The sequence below is a fragment of the Diabrotica virgifera genome, chromosome 1 (genome assembly GCF_917563875.1).
Source record: "Diabrotica virgifera virgifera chromosome 1, PGI_DIABVI_V3a".
Lineage (NCBI taxonomy): Eukaryota > Metazoa > Arthropoda > Insecta > Coleoptera > Chrysomelidae > Diabrotica > Diabrotica virgifera.
Genome location: NC_065443.1, coordinates 252,420,289 through 252,442,334, shown reverse-complemented (window position 1 = coordinate 252,442,334; position 22,046 = coordinate 252,420,289). Strand labels below are relative to the sequence as shown.

General features: G+C 34.8%; 1 protein-coding gene across 2 annotated transcripts in view; it reads right to left on the bottom strand.

The window, feature by feature from the left end:
• LOC114335034 (uncharacterized) overlaps nucleotides 1-22,046 on the bottom strand; it is a 100,107-nt gene that overhangs the window by 36,196 nt on the left and 41,865 nt on the right. For both annotated transcript variants that reach the window (XM_028285190.2, XM_028285191.2), the window contains 3 exons: nucleotides 16,321-16,533; nucleotides 2,656-3,463; nucleotides 30-460 (listed from right to left, as the gene is read on the bottom strand). In XM_028285190.2, coding sequence (XP_028140991.1) covers nucleotides 30-460; nucleotides 2,656-3,463; nucleotides 16,321-16,533 — 1,452 coding nt within the window. The remainder of the gene's footprint in view (nucleotides 1-29; nucleotides 461-2,655; nucleotides 3,464-16,320; nucleotides 16,534-22,046) is intronic.

Genomic DNA, 22,046 nt, shown 5'->3' with positions numbered 1-22,046 from the left:
GGCGAATTCTTTTTCTATGGCGAACTTACCTTAGATTTCTGAGAGTCACTTTCAGAGTCGCTTGACAAAGAACTGCTTGACCTTCTTCGAATCAACATCGAAGTTTGTGAAGCGAAAAACGTGGGCGATCTGGGCGGCGTATGGACCGAACTTCTCGTCGAATCTTTTGACATCTTACGCTCCATAATAGGTACAGGTTCTTGAAGGGGTGGTTTAACCATGGGCGAAGATGTATTTGACCCTGATCCTTCCTTCTTTCTTAACGTTTTCTGGGATTCGCCACCGGTATTTTGGACGAGATCATTTTTAAGAACGTTCGCTTTTTTGATGATGTCCTTCGCAGCTCGTTCCACAGAATAGATGGTTTTCTTTTTCTTTGTTGGTGTTTCGTCGCTCTTCAGATCGTAGAGCATCTTCACTGCCCCTTCGTCCATCAGCAATCTGTCCACCTCACTTAAACCTATACAGAAAGTATGCACTTGTTATAGGTGATGGAGTTTGAAAGTTTTTGAAATAAAATCTAGGGTGTTCGGTAAAAAGAGAGTAAGTCACAAATGGTCAAAATATTATTTGTGTCGAAAAAGACTATAAAGGACCATATCTTTACCTTGTTTATCAATAGAACAAGTCAATGTGGTAATATATACTCACGGACAAAAATATTGCATATGCATGTGGAGTGAAATTTTTTTTGCTGCTTTCCTTAGCCCCCTGTATCATAGGAATAGGATTTTTTTTCCAAATGCGATGTTTTAAAGTATATAAATGCTATAATCGGATTAAAATCTGATCTGGTCTATATGCTGGCCAGTATAATTTTTAAATTAAATCTCATCAAGGTAAGTCTTCACTATGCTAGCGACATGAAGATGTGCATTAGCAGCCATGTCATATCCAATATGGCTTTCAAATGGCAAAACATAATCTTCTAAAATGTTTTCAATGTATGTATCAGTTGGCATTCGCCAATCACCTCCATGTGTTCGGTATGTCCTTTCAAAGCAATACCGCTTTGTAGTACTATACCGCTACCACCAAAATTAACGCTCTGTATGAGGTTACAACTGGCATACTGTTCGCCAACTCTTCTGTAGACGAAGTTTTGTATAGCTTGCTTCCATGTGGTGAACGATATGCCAGATGTAACGTCATACAGAGTGTTAATTTTGATGGTAGCGGCATAGTGCTATGGAGTGGAATTTCTTGGAAAGGAGAGACCGAACTTGTGGAGGTGATTGGGTGAATGACAGCTGATAGGTACATTAAAAACATTTTAGAAGATCATGTTTTGCCATTTGCCAGCCATATTGGATAACAAATTTGTGTTAACGCACCATGACGCAGGTCTTCATGTCAGTAGAATAATGAACACTTACCTTGATGAGATTCAATTTAAAAACTATATTGGCCACCATATAGCCCATATTAAATTTAAATCCTATTATACCATTTACATGATACAATAATACATCCGGAAAAGAAATCCTATTTATATGAGACTGGGGACAGCACAAAAAATCTAAGTTCACGGGATAATTTCAAAATATGCAATAATATTGTCCGTGAGTGTATAATGTCTGGCTAATTGGCTCGGTCAAGGCCATCAAATTAACACAAAAAAATATAGATATAAAATTATTTGGCTGTAGATAAAATTGGTAGCAAATATGCCAATTACATAATTATCGTTTTTTGCTTCTCCTGAAAAGTTGACTAAATTGACTTATATTTCTTTTACCAACGTATAGTGATGAAGTATATTAATAATAATATACTTTTGGATTTTATATCATTCCTAGGTCTGGATCCCGCGTATGAAAAAAAGTAGATTAATAGCAAGCTGAAAATTTGTTAATAGCTTAAGGGTGTCTAGCCGGATAAACTTTGATATATGGGAACACTGGAACAGGGGCAGTTTTAATTGTGGAACAGGTTAAAAATTTGGAACTGTCACACCACGAAAACGGCACATTTATTTTGTCTGACAGAACAGACTTAAACTCTCTGAACAGAGATTAAACTGTCATGCAAAAATCAGATTGCTATTTATCACCTGTCATAATTCCTGTCATTTGACATATTCTACATGTTCCACTCATTAAAACGCCCATTTGGTGATAAATAGCAGTCTGATTTTTGCATGAGAGTTTAATCTCTGTTCGAAGAGTTTAAGTCTGTTCTGTCGGACAAAATACATGTGCCATTTTCGTGGTCTGACCGTTCCAAATTTTAACCTGTTCCACAATTAAAACTGCCCCTGTTCCAGTGTTTCCATATATCAAAGTTTGTCCGACTAGACACCCTTAAGCTATTAACAAATTTTCAGCTTGCTATTAATCAACTTTTTTTTCATACGTGGGATCCAGACCTACCCCACTTAAAAAGCTCTAACCGGAAGTGCCATATCACTAGCCGCGTATTGAAAAGTAGAGCTTGAATCTTTAGTTCCAGCTTTGACGTGATTTCCGGTTAAAAAGTTATGACCGAAAGTTTGGCAAAAATGACTCGGAATTGGTGAAATCATATTATATCAACTGACAAAAATGTAGACGAAGAGTTTAAATATCGACTTTTAGTTCTACTTCCGGTCACATTGGGTGAAAACCTAGGACTTACGAAGTCCAATTACTTGTTTTTACTAAATAATAAACCTACCTCTCTTTGATTTAAGCGGTGTCTTCGGTTTGGCAACAGGTTTCTTGACGATATTCTTCTCAGTAGTATTTTTCTCAGCCGACTTGGGGGTAGTTTTCTGATCAGATTTAATTTTGTCACCAGTGGGAGTTCCCGTTTGCTTTCTGTCACTCTTCTCAGTCTTGGCGCCATAAACTTTGGTAGTGTCAACTATTTTCACTGACGCGGGTTTGGAAGTCTGTTCATCATCCGGATCCCAAATGACCTTCTTTTTGATGACTCTGGAACTTTTAGTGACATAAACATCTGAAGGGAGTGCTAGTGGATCGCCTTTTTCGTAAATTTGGTTGGCGTCGGGATCTTCAAAAGCAGATCGCTTCGGGGATGGGGTGTCGAAATCGTGAATATCAGAGGGTTTCCTTTTCCTAGAATAAGTTTTCAGCACCATGTTGACTTTAACTTGAGGCTCGATCTCCACAGGTTTCTTTTCTATTGGAACAGGTTCGATATTCACAGATTTCTTTTCTATTGGTAAGTCAATTGTAGGCGACGACTTTTTGATAGACTGTGTTTTGGATTTTGATTGTTGTTCCTCTTTATGTTGGTTTTCTGCCTGTTTTGATTGTTGCGGAGATTTCGAAGTTGGTTTTGATGGGGTAGATTGTTTAGGTTTGGGTTTTTCCTCTTTAGTTTCCTTCTTTACCAATGCAGGTGCAGATCTTGAGAAGCGTGGCTTAACTACTTTTTCTGTAGGCTCCTGATGGGGCAGTTCCTGTAGTTGTTGAAGGGCTATTTCACGTTCCAAGAGTTTTAGGTTGCTGTCGTCAGCCTGGAATTAAAAATATAGATTAAATTGATATAATATGATTAGAACTAATAGTTTATAAAATTTCAACTGTTTCCAAACGTTACTAAATATGTGAAAAGATACGAACGACTTGGTGAAAAATGTAGAGAAAACTGAGATGTATTATTGAGATTTGTATTGTGCTTCATTGTAGCTTAACAGTCTTCATGTTCATAAAGAAGACTGTGTTCTCATTCAGACAATTCGCATAATCAATGAATGCTTTCGGTTTTAAGTCACACAGATACCCCAAATCTCCAAGCAAAACAATTTTACGCGGGAAATATCGAACATTAACACTGTGGTACTAAGGCAAAACCCGATATATCAAAAATTATCGATTTTTCGTTTTTATTTATTTTATTTATTTATTTATTTCAACAGTAAACCATTTACAAAAGAATACAAAAAAAAATAGTAAAAGTAAAAGTAAAGATCATGTACAAAAAGCATAAAAAAATCAACGAATAAAAGACAATTAAACAATAAAATTTGTAAAATAACACAGTATATCAAATCACAGAAGATGAAAAATATCACATATATTTAAATCATTAAACTCCCAAGCTGCCTTTTGAAGATATTAATGCTTGGACAGAATGGATCAAGTAGCATGTCATTTCAGAAGCTGAGCATTCTCGACAAGGGAAAATGACGAGCATACTCAGTCCTATGAAAAGGAATATAAAAGAGTGCAGTGTGTCGAGTTCTATGTATTGTGTTTAAGCATCGTTATCCAATAACGAGGGACAATTAATAGCATTGTTTAGAATTTTAAATAGAAACAACATATCCGCTCTCAACCTGCGGTTCTTCAGTGTAGCAATGTTAAATTGAAACATTATTCCAGAATAATCTATGACGAAATTTTCAGTATTTCTTATATTAGTATGTGCTTTATAAGCTAGAGATCTTAGAAACTTCCGCTGAACGCTCTCCAATCCATCAATGTGAACTTGATGAAATGGAGACCAAACAACAGAGCAGTATTCAAGTCCTGAGCGCACTAGAGAGCAGTACAGTAATTTGAATACAGTAGGTAAGAGATCATGACTGTTGCGATAAATAAAACCAAGATTGCGAAATCCCGTTTCCTTAATTTTAAGATAATGGCTTCTAAATGTCAATGCACAATCCAATAATGTGGAAATATAGATGATGACAATGATAAATTGAAAATTTGTTGTAAAGGTTTGCAAAAAGAAAACATACAGTTCTTAATAAGTGCTACAGGTATACCATCGGGCCCTGAAGAAAATATGTAGTTTTTAAACTCATAATTCCCTCAAAAACATCAGTCAGATTAAATTCCAGAGTTTGGATATCTACACTGTACTCTAATTCAAAGTTAGGTAAATTATACTCACTATCATTATATGTACCCGAAAAATAATTGGCAAATAGATTGACTATTTCCTCACCACACTGAGCTATTACATCCCCACCTTCATTAGACATTACATTAGGATAAGCGTTAGACCCACGTGTAGCATTAACATGTCTAAAAAAAAAGAGCGGGGATTGCTTGAAAGATTTGCTTGAATATTCTCTAAATAATTTTTATAACATACTGCTTGTAATGATTTACATCTTTTCCTTAACCTTTAACTACCCGCGCATCAAGTTATAACATAACTACACGCGTGGCGTACTTTGTACGCCACAAGAAAATACACTTAAAAACAGCGAATTTGTTTAATTTTTTTTGAAAAAATACACTTAGTTGTTTGTTATAAACCTTATTCGGCATCAGTGAATACTTGGAGTTCCTTTTCAGTAAGCCAATTGGGATTTATAACTGGAATCATGGAATAACTGGATTCCATGATAAATAAAATTATAATAAAAAAATTTTTTAAATGTGATTTTTTACAGGAGAAAAAGTGTTGTTAACAAAGAAAAATATATTTTTTGCCATAATGACTAAAAAACAATTAAAATAATGTACTTATATTATGACTTATAGTAATATAATCCTGGGGTATATTGTACACCACCGGAAACAACAAATAATAAAATGTAAATTACGATCTTTCCAGAACGCCGATTATAACGAAACTAAAACCAAATTGTAAAGCACATTCCAGTGATAGGTTAGAAAAATAAGCAAGGTCAAAAATTAAATTTTTAAATATATTTCCAGTAGAATTCTTATATGTGGCGTACAAAGTACGCCAGCGTGTGTAGTTAAAGGTTAATACTGAAAATTCCTCATATGAGTTGCCTGATGCTTTAAAATACCGGTGAGCTATTTTTTCTGTATGACAAGTTAAATCAATTCTCGTGAAAACCAAACTGGAAAGTTCAATGATTTAAACCGATTGACAGGAACAAACATACTGAAGACGTCATATAAAATATGGTAAAAATTTTCTATGCATCAATTAATATGTGATACATCTAATACCTCGTTCCAAGGAATTGATGCTAAATGTTCATTTAAAACCTGATAATTACATTTTTTAAAATCATGATAAAATACATCATATTTAAGAAACAAATTTAAATTCGCTGCAGGTAACAATATAGTATAAGCTGAATGATGTTGAGAAGTATTCAATAGAATATTAGTAGAAATCGACACAACTGCATCCCTCTGCGTACAAAAAAGTAGATCTAAAAATTTATTATTAAGGTTAGGCAAAGTATTTACTTGTGACATATTAAGAAAATTGTAGCAAGTACAAATAATATTTGCCGGATAGTGTTGCGGACACTCAACTGTTACACCATCATTAAGATTATACCAGGATGCCTCAGGTAGGTTGTAGTCACCACAAATACAGAACTCACAGTCACTGAATCTATCCGCTAAGTCCAACATACAGGTGGAATGCTCCTCATATAATGACCCAGATATGTACATTGAGCGATAAAGAATATGATGACAAAACCCTACATGGCTAAACGCAACCATGTAACCAGTATGATAAAATTAGTTTCCGATATGTCCACTATTACAACGACGCCGCGAACTTTTAAACTCATCTGCTGAAAAATGAGGTCGATGAGGACCACTAATGACGTGAAACGAGTATTGGGAAAGTGGATACAAGCACTCAGAATAGAAAACATTGGAAGAAACTGATGGGAGCCTAGGTCGAGCTGTGGACGTGATTGGCTAAACAATGAAGTGTGGCAACATGTTTTGGTTTGTAAAAGTAAATCTAGAGGTATCGCTTGAAAAATTGTAAAACATTTATTATTAGACATACAGTGATGAGCGCGCTAATAACCGGCAAAATAATGCAAAAGATGGAAAACATAGTAAGCTGTGAGATAAAAAGAAATGAAACTAGTGGCGGTGGGAAATTTAGCGATAAAAACCTATAAATTTAAATTCTATTTATTGTTTCCCATCTTTAGATCTATCAGAGAAGTATGTCAACTAAAACTGTCACTGTCACAGTGGCAGTTGCCAAACTCGTTCGATACATCTAAAGGTGGGAAACAATAAATAGAATATAAATTTATAGGTTTTTATCGCTAAATTTCCCAACTCCACTAGTTTCATTTCTTTTTATCTCACAACTTAATATGTTTTCCATCTTTTACGTTATTTTGCCGGTTATTAGAGCGCTCATCACTGTATATCAGTCAACCCGTTTGTAAACATTATGAGGATAGAAAAATGCAGTACATATGTTGATAATATTCACACACCAATTATAAAAAAATTTAAAATGATTCAAACTCGCTTAACAATTTGCACACTAAACCACACATAAACAATGTTTTTGTAGAAAACATGTAAACTTTAATATACTTAAGAACAACACCTATTAGATCAAGAAGTCTAAGCCGAAGTTTACTTATTATCTTTTCGTGCGATATTTAAAACCATCTATATTTGTAGGTTATGCACATAAATTCCAAACCAAAGTCAAAACAATAATAATAATAATAGCATGCATTCCAGTTGAGCAACTTTACAAGCAGTGATTAAACTCAAAATTAATAGGTTCAGGTGACTCCAAACTTTTTATTGGCTTATCTTTCTTTTTTGTTCCTTTGATACAAAAGAAATTGTTTATAAGAAAGTTCGGGTACTTATACACTGCTAGACAAAAATATTGTTTATTTGTGTGTTCGGTCAGTTAATTTTCCTTAATTTTTCTGGCATTATTACTAGAGTTCTTGACTTTTAATACTAGTAAGTGTAACTGCACGAGTAACTGTTTTGGATGTAAATCAAGCATTGAAAACTACACTGCGAGGCATAAGTTAGGTATGTATATAGAAAATGTATGCTTATTTTCATAGTTGATTTTTTCGTGAACGGATTAACGGATTCCGCTAATTTTTTTATTATTTTAGATATTTCTTTAGTATTTACACAGCTGTCCGAAGATTTACTCAAACTTCTTTTTTCTACTTATACCGGTTGAAAGAAAAGAAATGTTTTTCTTATGTTTAGTTTGAAACACCCTGTAGAGAGGACGAGGTAGGTACAAATCTAAGTATACATCGGAATCGTATTGTAGTCTTATGTTTTGTGAACATTTTGTTTTTTTAATCTCCCTGATATCTTTAGAAACAAAGAAAATAACAAAGAAAATAGGTGGTTTAACTCTTTAAATTGTTTTTTATCTGAAACAAAACTAAATTAACAAAAAAATAACAGTTTAGATATTAATTTAAAAACAGAAAGGCACATAAAGTAAACAGTTTTTATCAACACCTATAAAAGTTATTGGTCGTCCAGGTAAGCGGTATGCACAACGCAACATAAGAGAGACGAGATTGTTTAATGGAGGCTCTGATGTTTTGGGGTGGAATTTCCCTGAAAGTAATATTAGACAAGGCGGAAACGGCGGGTTCGTTGGGAAAAATATTCCCATGAGATATTTTTGCATAATCACATTCGTGAGACATCCCAGAATAAGGTTCAAGAAGTCGCCCACGAGAAAAGTGGGCCAATTCTTTTTTAATCAAATTGCAGAAATCCATATTTTGGCCCGGTCTAATTTTTTTTTAGGTTTTTTGGACCATTCTAGACAAAAAAGGTCTCTTATAATTTTTCTCTAAAGTTGATCTTTTTCGAGTTATAAGCAACTTAAAATTTAAAAAACGCGAAAATGGCCATTTTTAAGGCTTAATAACTCGGTCAAAAATTATTATTTTAAGAGTCAGATAGTGACTAAATCAAAGTTTAAAGTCGCCGTTACATGATCCTGAAGAAATATGTGTCATTAATTTACTACTAAGCTGTTATTTTTAATTAATAACAATGAGTGGTTGTATCGTATTGACGCTGCTGTAAATGTGAGTGCGAGTAAGATGCACAATTGGACTGCTGGAATAGCTTCTCTCTCACACTCAGCATTTACAGCCCCGCACACGTGCATGGCGCTTATTATTATTACTTAAAAATAACAGCTTAGTAATAAAATAATGACAAAAATTTCTTCAGGATCTTGTAGAGGGGGCTTCAAACTTTGATTTAGTCATATATTGACTTTCATAATAATAACTTTTAACCGAGTTATTAAGCCTTGAAAATCGCCATTTTTCGTTTTTTTCAATTTTAAATTGCTTATAAGTCGAAAACGATCAACTTTAGAGAAAAATTATAAGAGACCTTTTTTGTCCAGAATGGTCCAAAAAATTAAAGAAAAAATTGTTCGGGCCAAAAATATTGATTCTTGCAATTTGATTAAAAAAAAATTGTTAAAAAAAAATTGGCCCACTTTTCACTTGGGCGACTTCTTGAACCTTATTCTGGGATGTCTCACGAACGTGATTATGCAAAAAAATCTCATGGGAATATTTTTCCCTTCGAACCCGCCATTTTCGCCTTGTCTATATGGATTTGGTGTCTACGTGGAGGCTCTTTAAATATCTATAGGTACATTACACATATTTGTTTCTTTGAACTCTCTTTTCCTTTCGCGCTCTATATAGGAAATAATTTCATCTTAGTGGTATGATAAGACATGGCCTCCTCACGTATCGCAGTCGTCAGTTAAAACATACATTAACACATTGAGTGCCACCATGTTAACACAAAAATAGGGTTCCACAGGCCGAAGTTGTCAAAATGAAGAAAACAAATATAAAACATGGTCTTAGTATGCCAGTTTAAGAAAAACCTGTAAAAACATGATTTGGTTGTTATATGACGTCATTTTTAGTATGTATCCAACGCGGATACATCCCTGGCAACACCGTAAGCAAACTGTAAATCACGTGTCCGGCATTTGTTTCAGGCTGGAACTAGTCACAATTTGAAAATTTTGGCAGTAGGTTGTACGTTATCGTTACTCGCGGTGCGGTGTGTTGTTTTCGTAAAAAGTATAGTTTGCTTGATAAATTACTGCTTTTGTGATAAAAAATGGCGTACGAGAAAGAACAAGAAAGATTACAAATACTGATGCAAGAAATGTTGTCTGACGACGAAAATTCGCTTTTTGGAGATGTATACTTATCGGATCACTATTCTATGGAAGGTTCCGAAAGCAGTTACAGTGACTCGTCTTTTGAAAATGTGAAAAAACGCAAACGCAAGAGAGTTAGAGCTGGCAGTTTATCAGCTGAAGGTAAGTGTGAAACTTTACTGGTTTTAGTTACAAATGCGACCAATATTTCTTATGTTGCGAATTTTGGTAGTGGCTATTACACATTTTTAAAATATTATTTTAAAACTAATGGTAGGAGAGCCCAAGCGGGGATTCTTGTAGTTACTCGAGCGCGTACGAAACACGACCCTCCAAGGAGGTGGGGTGGGGGTTACTTGAAAATTTGAAATAGGAGCCCCAAATTTTTATTGCAGATTTGGATTCTTTACGCAAAAATAAGCAACTTTTATTCGAAACATTTTTTCGAGTTATGGATAGATGACGCTATAATCGGAAAAAACGATTGTTATAAATGGAAAATTAATCAAGTATATTCAAATGGGAAATAAGCCACAATTTTACCTAAAAATGATTTTATTAACGTTTCGACGCCCAAGTCGGGTGTCGTTGTCAAAATACAAAATAATACTAAATAAACAAAAATGTTGTTGCTTAGTAAAAAATTCTTCTAATAATTTATTTAATCTGACTCATTTATATCGGCAATTCAGACACGTATTATACATTTTAAAGTAGACGACTTTAAAATGATATTGCCAATATTGATGAGTTGCGTTCCTGGGACGACTTTACTAAAAGATAGTTCATTCGATTACATGAAATCAATCCCAACTCAAGAATATCCGCCACAAAAAATCATAGCATGTGATCTGTCTTTAAAAAGACAACCAAATGCAACGGTGGCACTGAAATTCTCGCGTTAGAGATTCCATAGTAAATCACGAGGGAAAACCAGGAAAAACCTCGTGATACTATATATGGAAAATTAAATTAAAAAATGGCAAGTCCCCACTAAAATGTAAAATTTTACCTAACTTTTTTTGGTTGTAGGACCTAATAATCGCAACCCAATAGGTCCCCACAGCGCTCGAGTGACTGCACATTTAGCATACTTTGCTCTCCTACCATAAGAGATGATTTATCCATTCTAATGACAAATGCTTGTTACAGATATTTCTCTGCCAACTACGAGTAGAGCATCGACTTCGAAAGAAGATTGTGCTAATACCTTAGACAATAACTGTGCCAATACAAGTACCATCTCACAAACAATAGAGGATGTTATTTCACAGTTTGAAGTGGATACATCTACATCTTCAAGTGAAGTGGATATTCCAAATTCAGTGGATGAGCTGACATGGAAACCCGTGCAAGGTAAATGTCTAAAAAGTTTCCATTTTCTGAAGCAAATGCTGTCGTAAAAGCGGAAGTATACGAACAATTTTATAATAAATCACCATATCACTTTTATAAACTCATGGTATCCGATGATATCATAAATCATATTGTGATTGAAACAAATCGTTATGCCGGCCAGAGCAAGCAAAAAAATATTTTACGAAGAGCAAGAATAAACAAATGGGTAAATACTAATCCGGAAGAAATTGAGAGATCTTTTGGAATTATTATGTGGATGGGGCTTGTTCAGTTGCCCAGTATCCAAGCGTATTGGCAGAAATCATTTTTATACCACAATAGAATAACATCGATGATGAGCAGAAATAGATTTCAGCTCTTGCTTCAAATGATTCACTTCAATGATAACAAAGCCGTCGCAGTACATCGGCTTCATAAGATAAAGCCGCTTATCGATCAACTCTTGTTGACATTTCAAGACCCTTTTATTCCCCAAGAAGAGCTTTGCATAGATGAGACGCTTGTGCCCTTTAGAGGGCGCTTATCTTTTAAGCAGTACATAAAAAACAAACGGCACAAGTTTGGTATCAAGCTTTTCAAATTATGTGTCGATAAAGGATACACATATAACCTTAGCGTATACTGTGGTACTGAAAAAATTGAAGGTCAATCGGTGGCAACTGGAGTAGTACTTACACTCCTAAACAATCTGCTTGACCAAGGGAGAACACTCTATACTGACAATTACTATACGAGTGTTGAACTAGCTCATACACTCATAGACCGGAAGACGCACTTAGTAGGAACACTGCGTTCAAATAGAAAGCTCAACCCCAAAGATATTATATCGAAAAAATTAAAGAAGCACGAAGTTGTCGCAGCCGAGAGTAATACAGGTGTTGTTCTGAAATGGAAAGATAAAAGGGACGTTCTAGTTCTTAGTACTAAACACAACGATAAACTTGTAACAGTGAAACAAAGAGGAGGTGAAGTAAAAAAGCCCAAAATAATTGTCGATTATAACAAATCTAAAGCTTTTATTGATCTTTCTGATCAAATGAAAGCATACTCATCATCCCTCAGGAAAGGCCTAAAATGGTACCGTAAATTGGCAATTGAGCTCCTTATGGGCACGGCACTGGTAAACGCATATATATTACATCAAGAGGTAGCAAATGAGAAAATGTCTATCACAAAATTCAAAGAAAATCTTATAATGGAATTATTACATTCTCCGATCGACATACATGAGCCTACAGAACCAGAGGTGTCCAACACAGTCCAACATTATTTAGAAGAAAGTCAAGGTGCTGGTAAAAAAAGAGGCCGATGTGTAAACTGTTATAAGAAAATAGCACAAGAGACGGGTACAAAAGCTGCAAAATCTCAAGCCACCCAAAGTAAATTTAGATGTGTCCCATGCGAAAAATATTATTGTTTAGCGTGTTTTTTTGAGAAACACAAATGCTTTAAAAACTGATTATGCTAACTCTTTTCTCTAAAAGATGCTTTATTTACCTAGAGAATTATTTCGTTTTTGTAAGTTTTATAAAAAAGAATATTACTTAGTTTAGTGTTTTGAAGAACATAAATGTTTTGTAGTTATTTTTTTATGTATCTTTATATCTTTTTTTAAGTATCTGTATATTTAGAAACAGTTTCATTTCGTTTATTTTATCGAAAAATACTATCTTTTAATTTGTTTTTTTTTTTAACCCACAAATGTATTATTATATTTTTTTTGTATAAAATAAATAAATTGTGTCATTTCCCTTTTTTTGTTTAAAAATATGTCTAGGCAAAAATAATCGCAGTACCTGCAGGCCAACCACAGTTTTGGGTTTCGTAGGCCACTACTTACAAGCACATACGGATGTACACGGCTTAAAATACAAAAATACATGTGCATCCACATTGGATACACGCGGCCACTAAATCAAAGTGACGCGTGTATCTATGTTAGATACGCGTGGCACTCAACGTTGTTAAAGAGTAAAACCGTCTAGTTTCTCTGTTATTAAAGATATCAGAGAAATTAAAAAAAAAGAAGATTGACAAAATATGAGACTACAACATAGCATCGATGCATAACCACCTTTTTACGTTTTCCTCCCTACAGGGTTTCTCAAACTTTTGTTTCGGTTAAAATACATGTTAAACTACAAAACCGTATATTTTCTTTGTTTTTAAAGATATCAGGTACATTCAAAAAACAAAATGTTCACAAAACATAACACTACAATACGATTCCGATGTAAACTCAAATTTGTACCTCGTCCTTCCTACAGGGCGTTTCAAACTTAACATAAGAAAAACATTTCTTTTCTTCCACCCGGGATAAGTAATAAAAAAGAAGTTTGAGTAAATCTTTGCACAACTGAATAAATACTAATCAAAAAATTAGCGGAATCCGTTAATCCGTTCACGAAAAAATCAACGATGAAAATGTGAATACATTTTCTATAACCTTAACTTATGCCCCGCAGTATCTATGTGCAGTATTATAGTCGGTGTATGAAAGAGAAAGTATTCGAAATAATGAAATAACAAATAATCTAATTTGACAATGATATAACAAATTTTACATTATTTGTTATTTCATTATTTTGAATAATTTGCTTGCTTGCTGAGACGTTCTAGTATTGTGGAGTTTCGAATCTTCTCCACCCAAGACACTTTTACGATTCTTCTATAGCACCACATTTCGAAAGCCTCAAGGCGATTTAAATCGATTTAATTCACAGTACAGGACTCGACACCATAAAGTAAGACAGAGAACACGTAGCAGCGAAGTGGGCGGATCCTCAATGCCAATTTTAGGTCTCTGTTACAGAAAACCTTGGACATCCTTCTAAAAGCAACTCTGGCCTGCTTTATCATAGATTTAATTTCGCCGTGAGTCTCTGCGTTACAATTTAATTGATATCCAAAGTAAACAATTTGATCAACTTGCTAAGTTTGGTATTGATCTGTATCTTTTTCTTTGATTTTAGAAATACTCGCGAATAATGAGAAGGGAAGTATATGAAGGACAAAGTACCTCGAAGTAGGCAATGAGGTCAGAAGATTAGTAAAAGTGGCATTAAAAAGAACAAACGGCATAGTAAAAATGGCATCAAAAATAAATAACGCAGAAACACACATAATGATCAGAATTTTGAAGTTACATAGTGCAAAAAATCCAACATTACATCTTTATAGCCAAAGCACGGATGTTTGTTTTTTTTGGAAAGGCCTAACCTCAACAACTTGGTAACAACAGTATTTTCAGTAGTAATTGCACGAGAGCTCTAAAATTATCGATTTGTTTCTCGAGCGACACTGACATTTTTAATTTCACGGCCCAAAGGGTAGTGAAATTATGTCAAAGTGGCACGAGGGCAACAAGTCGATAATAATTTTAGAGATCGAGGGTAATTCGCTGAGATTATTTCATAAATGAAACTGTCTTTTTAAATCATTTTAACTAATATTTTTTTGATATCTTCACCTGAATATTTGCTAAATGTGTTTCTTGATGTTCTCTGTGACAAGTTGTAAAACATTAATTGTCATTAATGCCACTGAATATTCATTTTTGCATAGTAACGAAGGGCATCTGACGCAATGCTTGACGACGAGATATTATCAAAAATTATCAGTAGTAATTACACAAGAGCTCTGAAAGTATTGAATTTTTCCCGAGTGACACTTTGACCGTTTTAATTTTGGTCAGAATCTCCTATGAATGAAATAATCACTTTAATTTTTATTTCTGTAGCTTTCTATTCGTCAGAATCTCCTATGAATGAAATAATCAACAAAATTCTTAAATAATATTTTTAAAAATGATTTCTGGAGTGGAAATCGAAACATGTAATTTTAATTAGAATCAATTGTGGCTCAATCCCATATAAAAACAATAACTTACATGCCACACGAAAACAGTTTTAGAATCTTATTAAAACGAAAGTTAAAACTCATTTTCAATAATCTGTAAAATAATATAGGGTGTCCCAAAATACCAGAACGGTCGAATATTCCGTGAAATGAACATCACATCGAAAAACCGAAAAATATGTATTCAATTATTTTTCAAAAATCTATCAAAGAACACTAAACACGACCCCCACTCCACCCCCTGGAGGTGGGGTAGGGGACAACTTTAAAATCTTAAATGGAAGTCCCCAGTTTATATTGCGTAAAAGGAAGCAACTTTTATTCGGGGGATTTTTTCGAATTGTGGATAGATGGCGCTATAATCGGAAAAAATGATTGATCATAATACCATAGGTATAGGTAAATTATTGAAACGGTCTAATATCTCGAGAAATACACTTCCAAATGAAACATCAAAAAAACCTATCGAATGACATGAAAACATGACCCCCACTCCACACCCTGGATGTGAGGTGGGATAACTCTAAAATCTTAAATTGGAACCCCGTTTTTTATTACAGTTTTGTATTCCTCATGAAAGAATAATAACATTTATTCGAAACATTTTTAGAATCATTGTTGATAGATGGCGCTAATAAATCGTATTTTTTCGATTATAGCGCCATCTTTCAACAATTCTAAAAAATGTTTCGAATAAATGTTTATTTCTTCATGAGGAATCCAAATCTGCAATAAAAAATGGGGGTTCCTATTAAGATTTTAAAGTTACTCCCACCCCACCTCCAGGGGGTGGGGTGGAATGTCAGTTTTGGTGATATTCGATAAATTTTTTGAAAAATATCAAAAAGTATTTTTTGGGTTTTCATTTGAAATTGTATTTCTCGAGATATTAGACCGTTTCTATAATTTACCTATGGTATCACGATAAATCGTTTTTCACGATTATAGCGCCATCTGTCTTCAATTCGAAAACATCTCGAATAAAAGTTTCTTACTTTTACGTAAGGAATCCAAATCTCCAATAAAAACTGGGGTTTCCAATTAAGATTTTAGAGTTACCTCCCACTTCACCTCGAGAGGGTGGAGTGGAGAGTCGTGTTTGGTGTCATTCGATAGATTTTTGAAAATTATTGAACAAATATTTTTTTAGTTTTTCGATCCGATGTCCATTTCACGAAATATTCGACCGTTTCGCTACTTTTGGTACATGTATATGAAATATCAATAAAAACTAAAATTCCTTACTTCATTCTCTTGACTTTCTTTTTGGACCACTGGAATATCTTCTCCATCCCCATCACCCTCTAGAATAGCTAGCAAATCGTCATCATTTTCTATTTTTTCATCATCTAGAGCAGATATTTGACTTGGTTCATGTTTTGGACATAGAGGATCATCTTCATTATCTGACTGCTCATCCTGTAGTGGTTCTTCCTTCGGCTTTTTCCCTAATACATTCTAGATGCATGGAAAAGAAGACAATATTTAATTTATAATAGTAAACAATAGTATTATTTATTAAGTTATGTCTAAAGTTAATAAAATGGCATAACAGCATATATTAACACTCCGTTCGACGACACGGTGGTCTGTCAGGCCAAGGTTATGACATAAAACGTTAATTAAATTAATAATCTACATTGTGGATTTTCAGTACCTTTCATAAAAATGAAAACCTACATTTTACATTACCTATATTTTATAAAAAAAAAATAGTTCTATTTTTTTCAAAAAAATTATTTTGTCCTGATAAACCCCCATCGTTCATTTATGTAAGTTTTTCAAACTTATACCAAACATAATAATCCTAATACGGAATATACTAAACAACGAAGACAATTTACTAAAAAATTAGTAGACCTAGTAAATAGTTATTTTCCTAACTAGTGCGGAAAGTGATACTTTCACGCACGAGACTGCCGTTGACCCGAACGACGCGATAGCGGAGTTCGGGCAAGCAGTCGAGTGCGGGAAAGACACTTTCCGCATGAGTTAGGAACAATATTTTTTCTAAGGCCGTACGTTTGGAAAAAAGCCACAATTTTTATTTAGAAGTGAAAATATACAAATTAATTCTTTAACAAGGTTGTCAGAACCAAACTTTCAATATAATGGGTTGCCACGACGACGATATTGGTTTCCATGACGACGATTCAAAACCATTGTAATTGTCTACTGATCTGACTTTTAAATATTATGTAAAAATAATTTTATTTCATCGAATTATCAGTAGTAATTGCACAAGAGCTCTAAAATTCTATATTAATTTTAGAGATCGAGTGCAATTTGTTGCGATTATTTCATGAATAAAACTGTTCAACAAGAAAATTTTATTGTAATTTATTTATGTAAGTACAAATTAGTACACACAGTTGTTATAAATATTAATTTGACGGTTGAAAGTCATCACTTTTATAATTTTTAAAACATTAATTGTCATTAATGTCAGTGAATGTATTTTTTCGTAGCAACGAAGGGCATCTGACGTAATATACTTGACGACGGGAAATTACCAAAAATTATCGGGTATATCACAAGAGAGTGAGAATAAATTGAAAATAGTGCGACACGACAGTATTTCGAAAATTTGTTGTTTGGCAATAGACACGTTTTTCCCTCCCCATCTTACCCAACAAAATATGGAGAAAACCAGATGCAAAAAATCCGTAAGTTAAGGTGGAAGCTATCGTGCTAAAAACTGAATGGTCGCACGTCACACGGCCGCTAACGATGCTCTTGGGACACCGGGCGAAATCCCATTGAAAATTAGCCTTGTTCCTGTACGCGGGGCTCTACAGGAATCGACAACGATCCCCAGCTACTCGTGGGAATAAATATGAATACTCACCAACATGCAAGGCAAGCACGGTGTTTAAATGCCACAAACCCGACCAGTGTAAACCAACCCTATTCAAAGTGCGTCAAAAATATAAACCTCAACATCGCCACATATAATGCTCGGTCGCTCTCTACCGAAGAAAGGTTCGAAGAAATGGAGGAAGAACTTTCAAAAGTGAATTGGGATATTGTGGGTATCAGCGAAGTTAGAAAAAAAGGAGAGAATCTTATCTCACTCCCATCAGGCCATCTGTGGTACTACAAAGGAGAAGAGGAATCGACAGTCGGAGGAGTCGGCTTCTTTGTTCACAAAAGAATTGCGAACAGAATTGTGTCAATAAACCAAATATCAACAAGGGTGGTCTACTTAAACATCAAAATGAGCACCAGATATATCCTAAAGTTCATTCAAGTATACGCACCTACTACAGGCCATTCAGATGAAGAAGTCCAAATATTCTACGACCAAATATCCTGTGCAATCAAGGAAAATCCTGGCCACTTCTTAATAATAGGCGGTGATTTCAACGCCAAAATAGGTACCATGGAAGACCCCTCTGAAATAATATTGGAAAATTTTGGAAGCGAAGGCAGAAATGATAGAGGCAAACAACTGTTAACTTTTCTTTTGGAAAACAATCTCTATCAAATGAACAGCTTCTTTAAAAAGAAAAAACACAGAAGATGGACCTGGGAAAGTCCAGATGGAAAAACAAGGAACGAAATCGACTATTTCTTAACAAATAAAAAAGAATTATTTAAAGACGTAAATGTGTTAAACCAGTTCAGCACAAGCAGTGATCACAGGTTAGTAAGAGCTAAAATAACGATATCGATCGAAAAGGAAAGACTCAAAATGATAAATAAGAAACACCCAAAGAAATGGGTAAAACCAACTAATATTCAGGAGTTCGAAAAATATATTAATGATACATTGAAAGATACAACAACAACAGACATTAATATACTGAACAAGCAAATAATCACCACAATACAACAGGCTCAAACTAAATACTGTCCAACAAACCAAAAAGATGAAAAACTAAGTCAACCTACTAAAACCCTTATAGAACTAAGACGACAGATGAAAGGAGATACAAGTTCCAGCAAAGAAGCGCTAAATCAAATAAATAAGACTATCACAAAGTCAATAAGAAAAGACATAAGAAACTACAATGTAGAAAAAACAAAACAAGCAATAGAGCAAAATAAGAACATGAAAGTTTTGAAGAACGTAAGCGTACAAAAAGGAAAAATAGAAATCAACAAACTAAGAAACAGAACTGGAAAAGAAACTACAAACAGAGATGAAATATTAACAATAGTCTAAGAGTTCTACACAGAGTTATACAAATCAAGAAAAAAAGATGACAATGCGCAACCTCCAATTACAGTAAAAACTGGGGTATTAAATCAAGGATCGGATTTAATGCCCGATATATCAAAATCAGAAATCAAAGAGGCTCTGAAGAAAATGAAAAATAATCGAACCCCAGGTGAATATGGAATAGTATCAGAAGCACTAAAAATTGGAGGAAATATACTATGTACTTGAAAAAATTAAACAACTTTTCAATATCTGCCTTCACAACGCCAATATTCCAACAGACTGGAACAACGCTACTATGATTCTATTACACAAAGCAGGAGACAAAGCCAATTTAGAGAATTACAGACCGATTAGCCTCCTCAGCCATTTATATAAGTTATTTACGCGAATAATAGTTAAGAGAATGGAAAGAAAGTTAGAGACTTATCAACCAAGAGAACAGGCAGGATTCCGAAAAAATTACGGAACAAATGACCATCTACAAAGTATAAAAACCCTGATAGAGAAAGTAGTGGAATACAATAAACCCCTAGTTCTAGTTTTTATCGATTTTCATAAAGCCTTTGACACAGTTGAACTTAGCAAAATATTACAGGCGCTTAAAGAATGCAGGCTAGATTATAGGTATACAAAATTATTACACAAAATATACTTACAGGCAACAACCACTGTCAAATTACATACTAACAGTAATCGCATAAAAATAGAACGGGGGGTTAGACAAGGAGACCCAATGTCACCTAAACTTTTTAATACGGTCTTAGAACATGCTTTCAAGAGTTTGGATTGGATGACAAAGGGAATAAAAATAGATGGAGAATACCTAAACAACTTACGTTTCGCCGATGATATAGTCATAGTAGCTGAGGATCTAGGTATGGCAAGAGAGATGGTACAAGAACTCGTTGTAGCTACAGAAAATGTAGGTTTAAATATAAACATCTCAAAAACAAAAATAATGACAAATTTGGTACCCAACCAGAACATCAGTATTGGTGGGAAGGAAATAGAACTCGTAGATAGATATAAATACATGGGACATGAAATTACGATTGGCAGGGATAACCAGACTCATGAGCTGAAGAGAAGAATCGGTCTTGGGTGGGCAGCATTTGGAAAACTGAGAGAAACTTTTAAAAGTGAGTTACCCACATGTCTAAAGAGAAAGGTATTCGATCAGTGCGTCCTCCCAGTCTTGACGTACGGATCAGAAACACTTACCTTAACTAAAGCCTCGGCTACCAAACTAAGAGTCACGCAGAGAAGAATGGAGCGGTCAATGTTAGGAATAACTCTGCGAGACAAAATCAGAAACGAAGAAATCAGGAGAAGAACAAAGGTGACTGACGTCATCGAGAGGATAGCCAGGTTGAAGTGGAGATGGGCAGGACACGTAGCCAGAATGACAGATGGGCGATGGACGAAGAGGTTATTGGAATGGAGGCCAAGAGAAGACAAGAGAAGCGTCGGTCGACCGCCTACAAGATGGACTGACGACTTAAGAAAGGTAAATAAAAACTGGATGAGGGCGGCGCAGGATAGATGGGGTTGGAAACGAGGGGAGGAGGCCTATGTTCAGCAGTGGACTTTTGAGGCTGGATGATGATGAATAGACACGAGAGCCCGCAGGGCTCGAGTGGCTATTGCCCAATGACAACAAATTTGAGTAAAAATGAAGCATTATTTTCTTATTTATTCTTACTGTCGTGTGATATTCGTAAGATTATTTTTTAATACGTATATTATGGTTATTTTCTTAAATGTGACAGTTGTCAAAACTAGGAAACTGGTTGCCATTAAACAGAAACAATCTACTTAAAAAAATCTATCGGTAATTTTCTACAGTAGATAATTTTCAGTATAATTTTAATCTGATTGGACAGAATTAAACACGTGATCAAATATCTTACTATAGGATTGAAAGTTAAAATCATCAAAAAATAATCGATTTAATTTAGATTTATGTAGCTTTCTATTTGTCAGAATCTCCTATGAATGAAATAATCGCGCTAATTTCATTAAAACATGAACACAATAAGATAAATTTGAAATAAATTAGTAAATAATATCTAAATATTAGTTTATTGCATGTATCATAATATATTATAATGCTACATTACAAGGTATTTTACTTTCACGCACGCCGTGCGGGAAAGTGCAACTTTCGGAAACGAAATGCGTGCGCGAAAGTGGCTCTTTTAGCACGGCCGTAGAAAAATGTTATTTCAATCTAGGGCTGCGCGGTACTGTGGCGTTGTTCAGTTTTGTCGAATTTGACCAAATGGCAAAAGTTTTGGTCGTGTGTGCGGGTGCGTCCAACAAAATCGTACAATTTGACCACAGTGAGACTGGCCTGTCTGCTGCAGTAGGTACTGCAGAATCGATATCGATATCATCAACGATCTTGTCGAACGACACCCTAGTACCGTGAGTGGCCGGCTTTAAGCCGCGTCCTCATTGAGTCGACATTGTCGAGCGACTCTGTCTATCGACTGAGTGTGTACGCGGCAATCGACCTTGTCGATCGACAAAAGATGTCGATCGACGTATCGACTGGTTTTCCATGCTCTGTCGGTAAAATCAAAGGGTAGTCGAGTCGAATCCGAAGTGTGGACGTGCTAGCTAGCATTCGACCTTCGACATTGGTAAAAATAATTCAGTGTGCGCGCGGCGTAGTCTCAGCCGCATCCAAAGTCTCGTGTTTTGTACTTGTCGGCAAAATGGAATGGAAAAAAGAAAAAGTGATGCATTTATTGAAGCGTACAAAAAAAAACAAATCTATGAAACACTAAAAGCAAATATT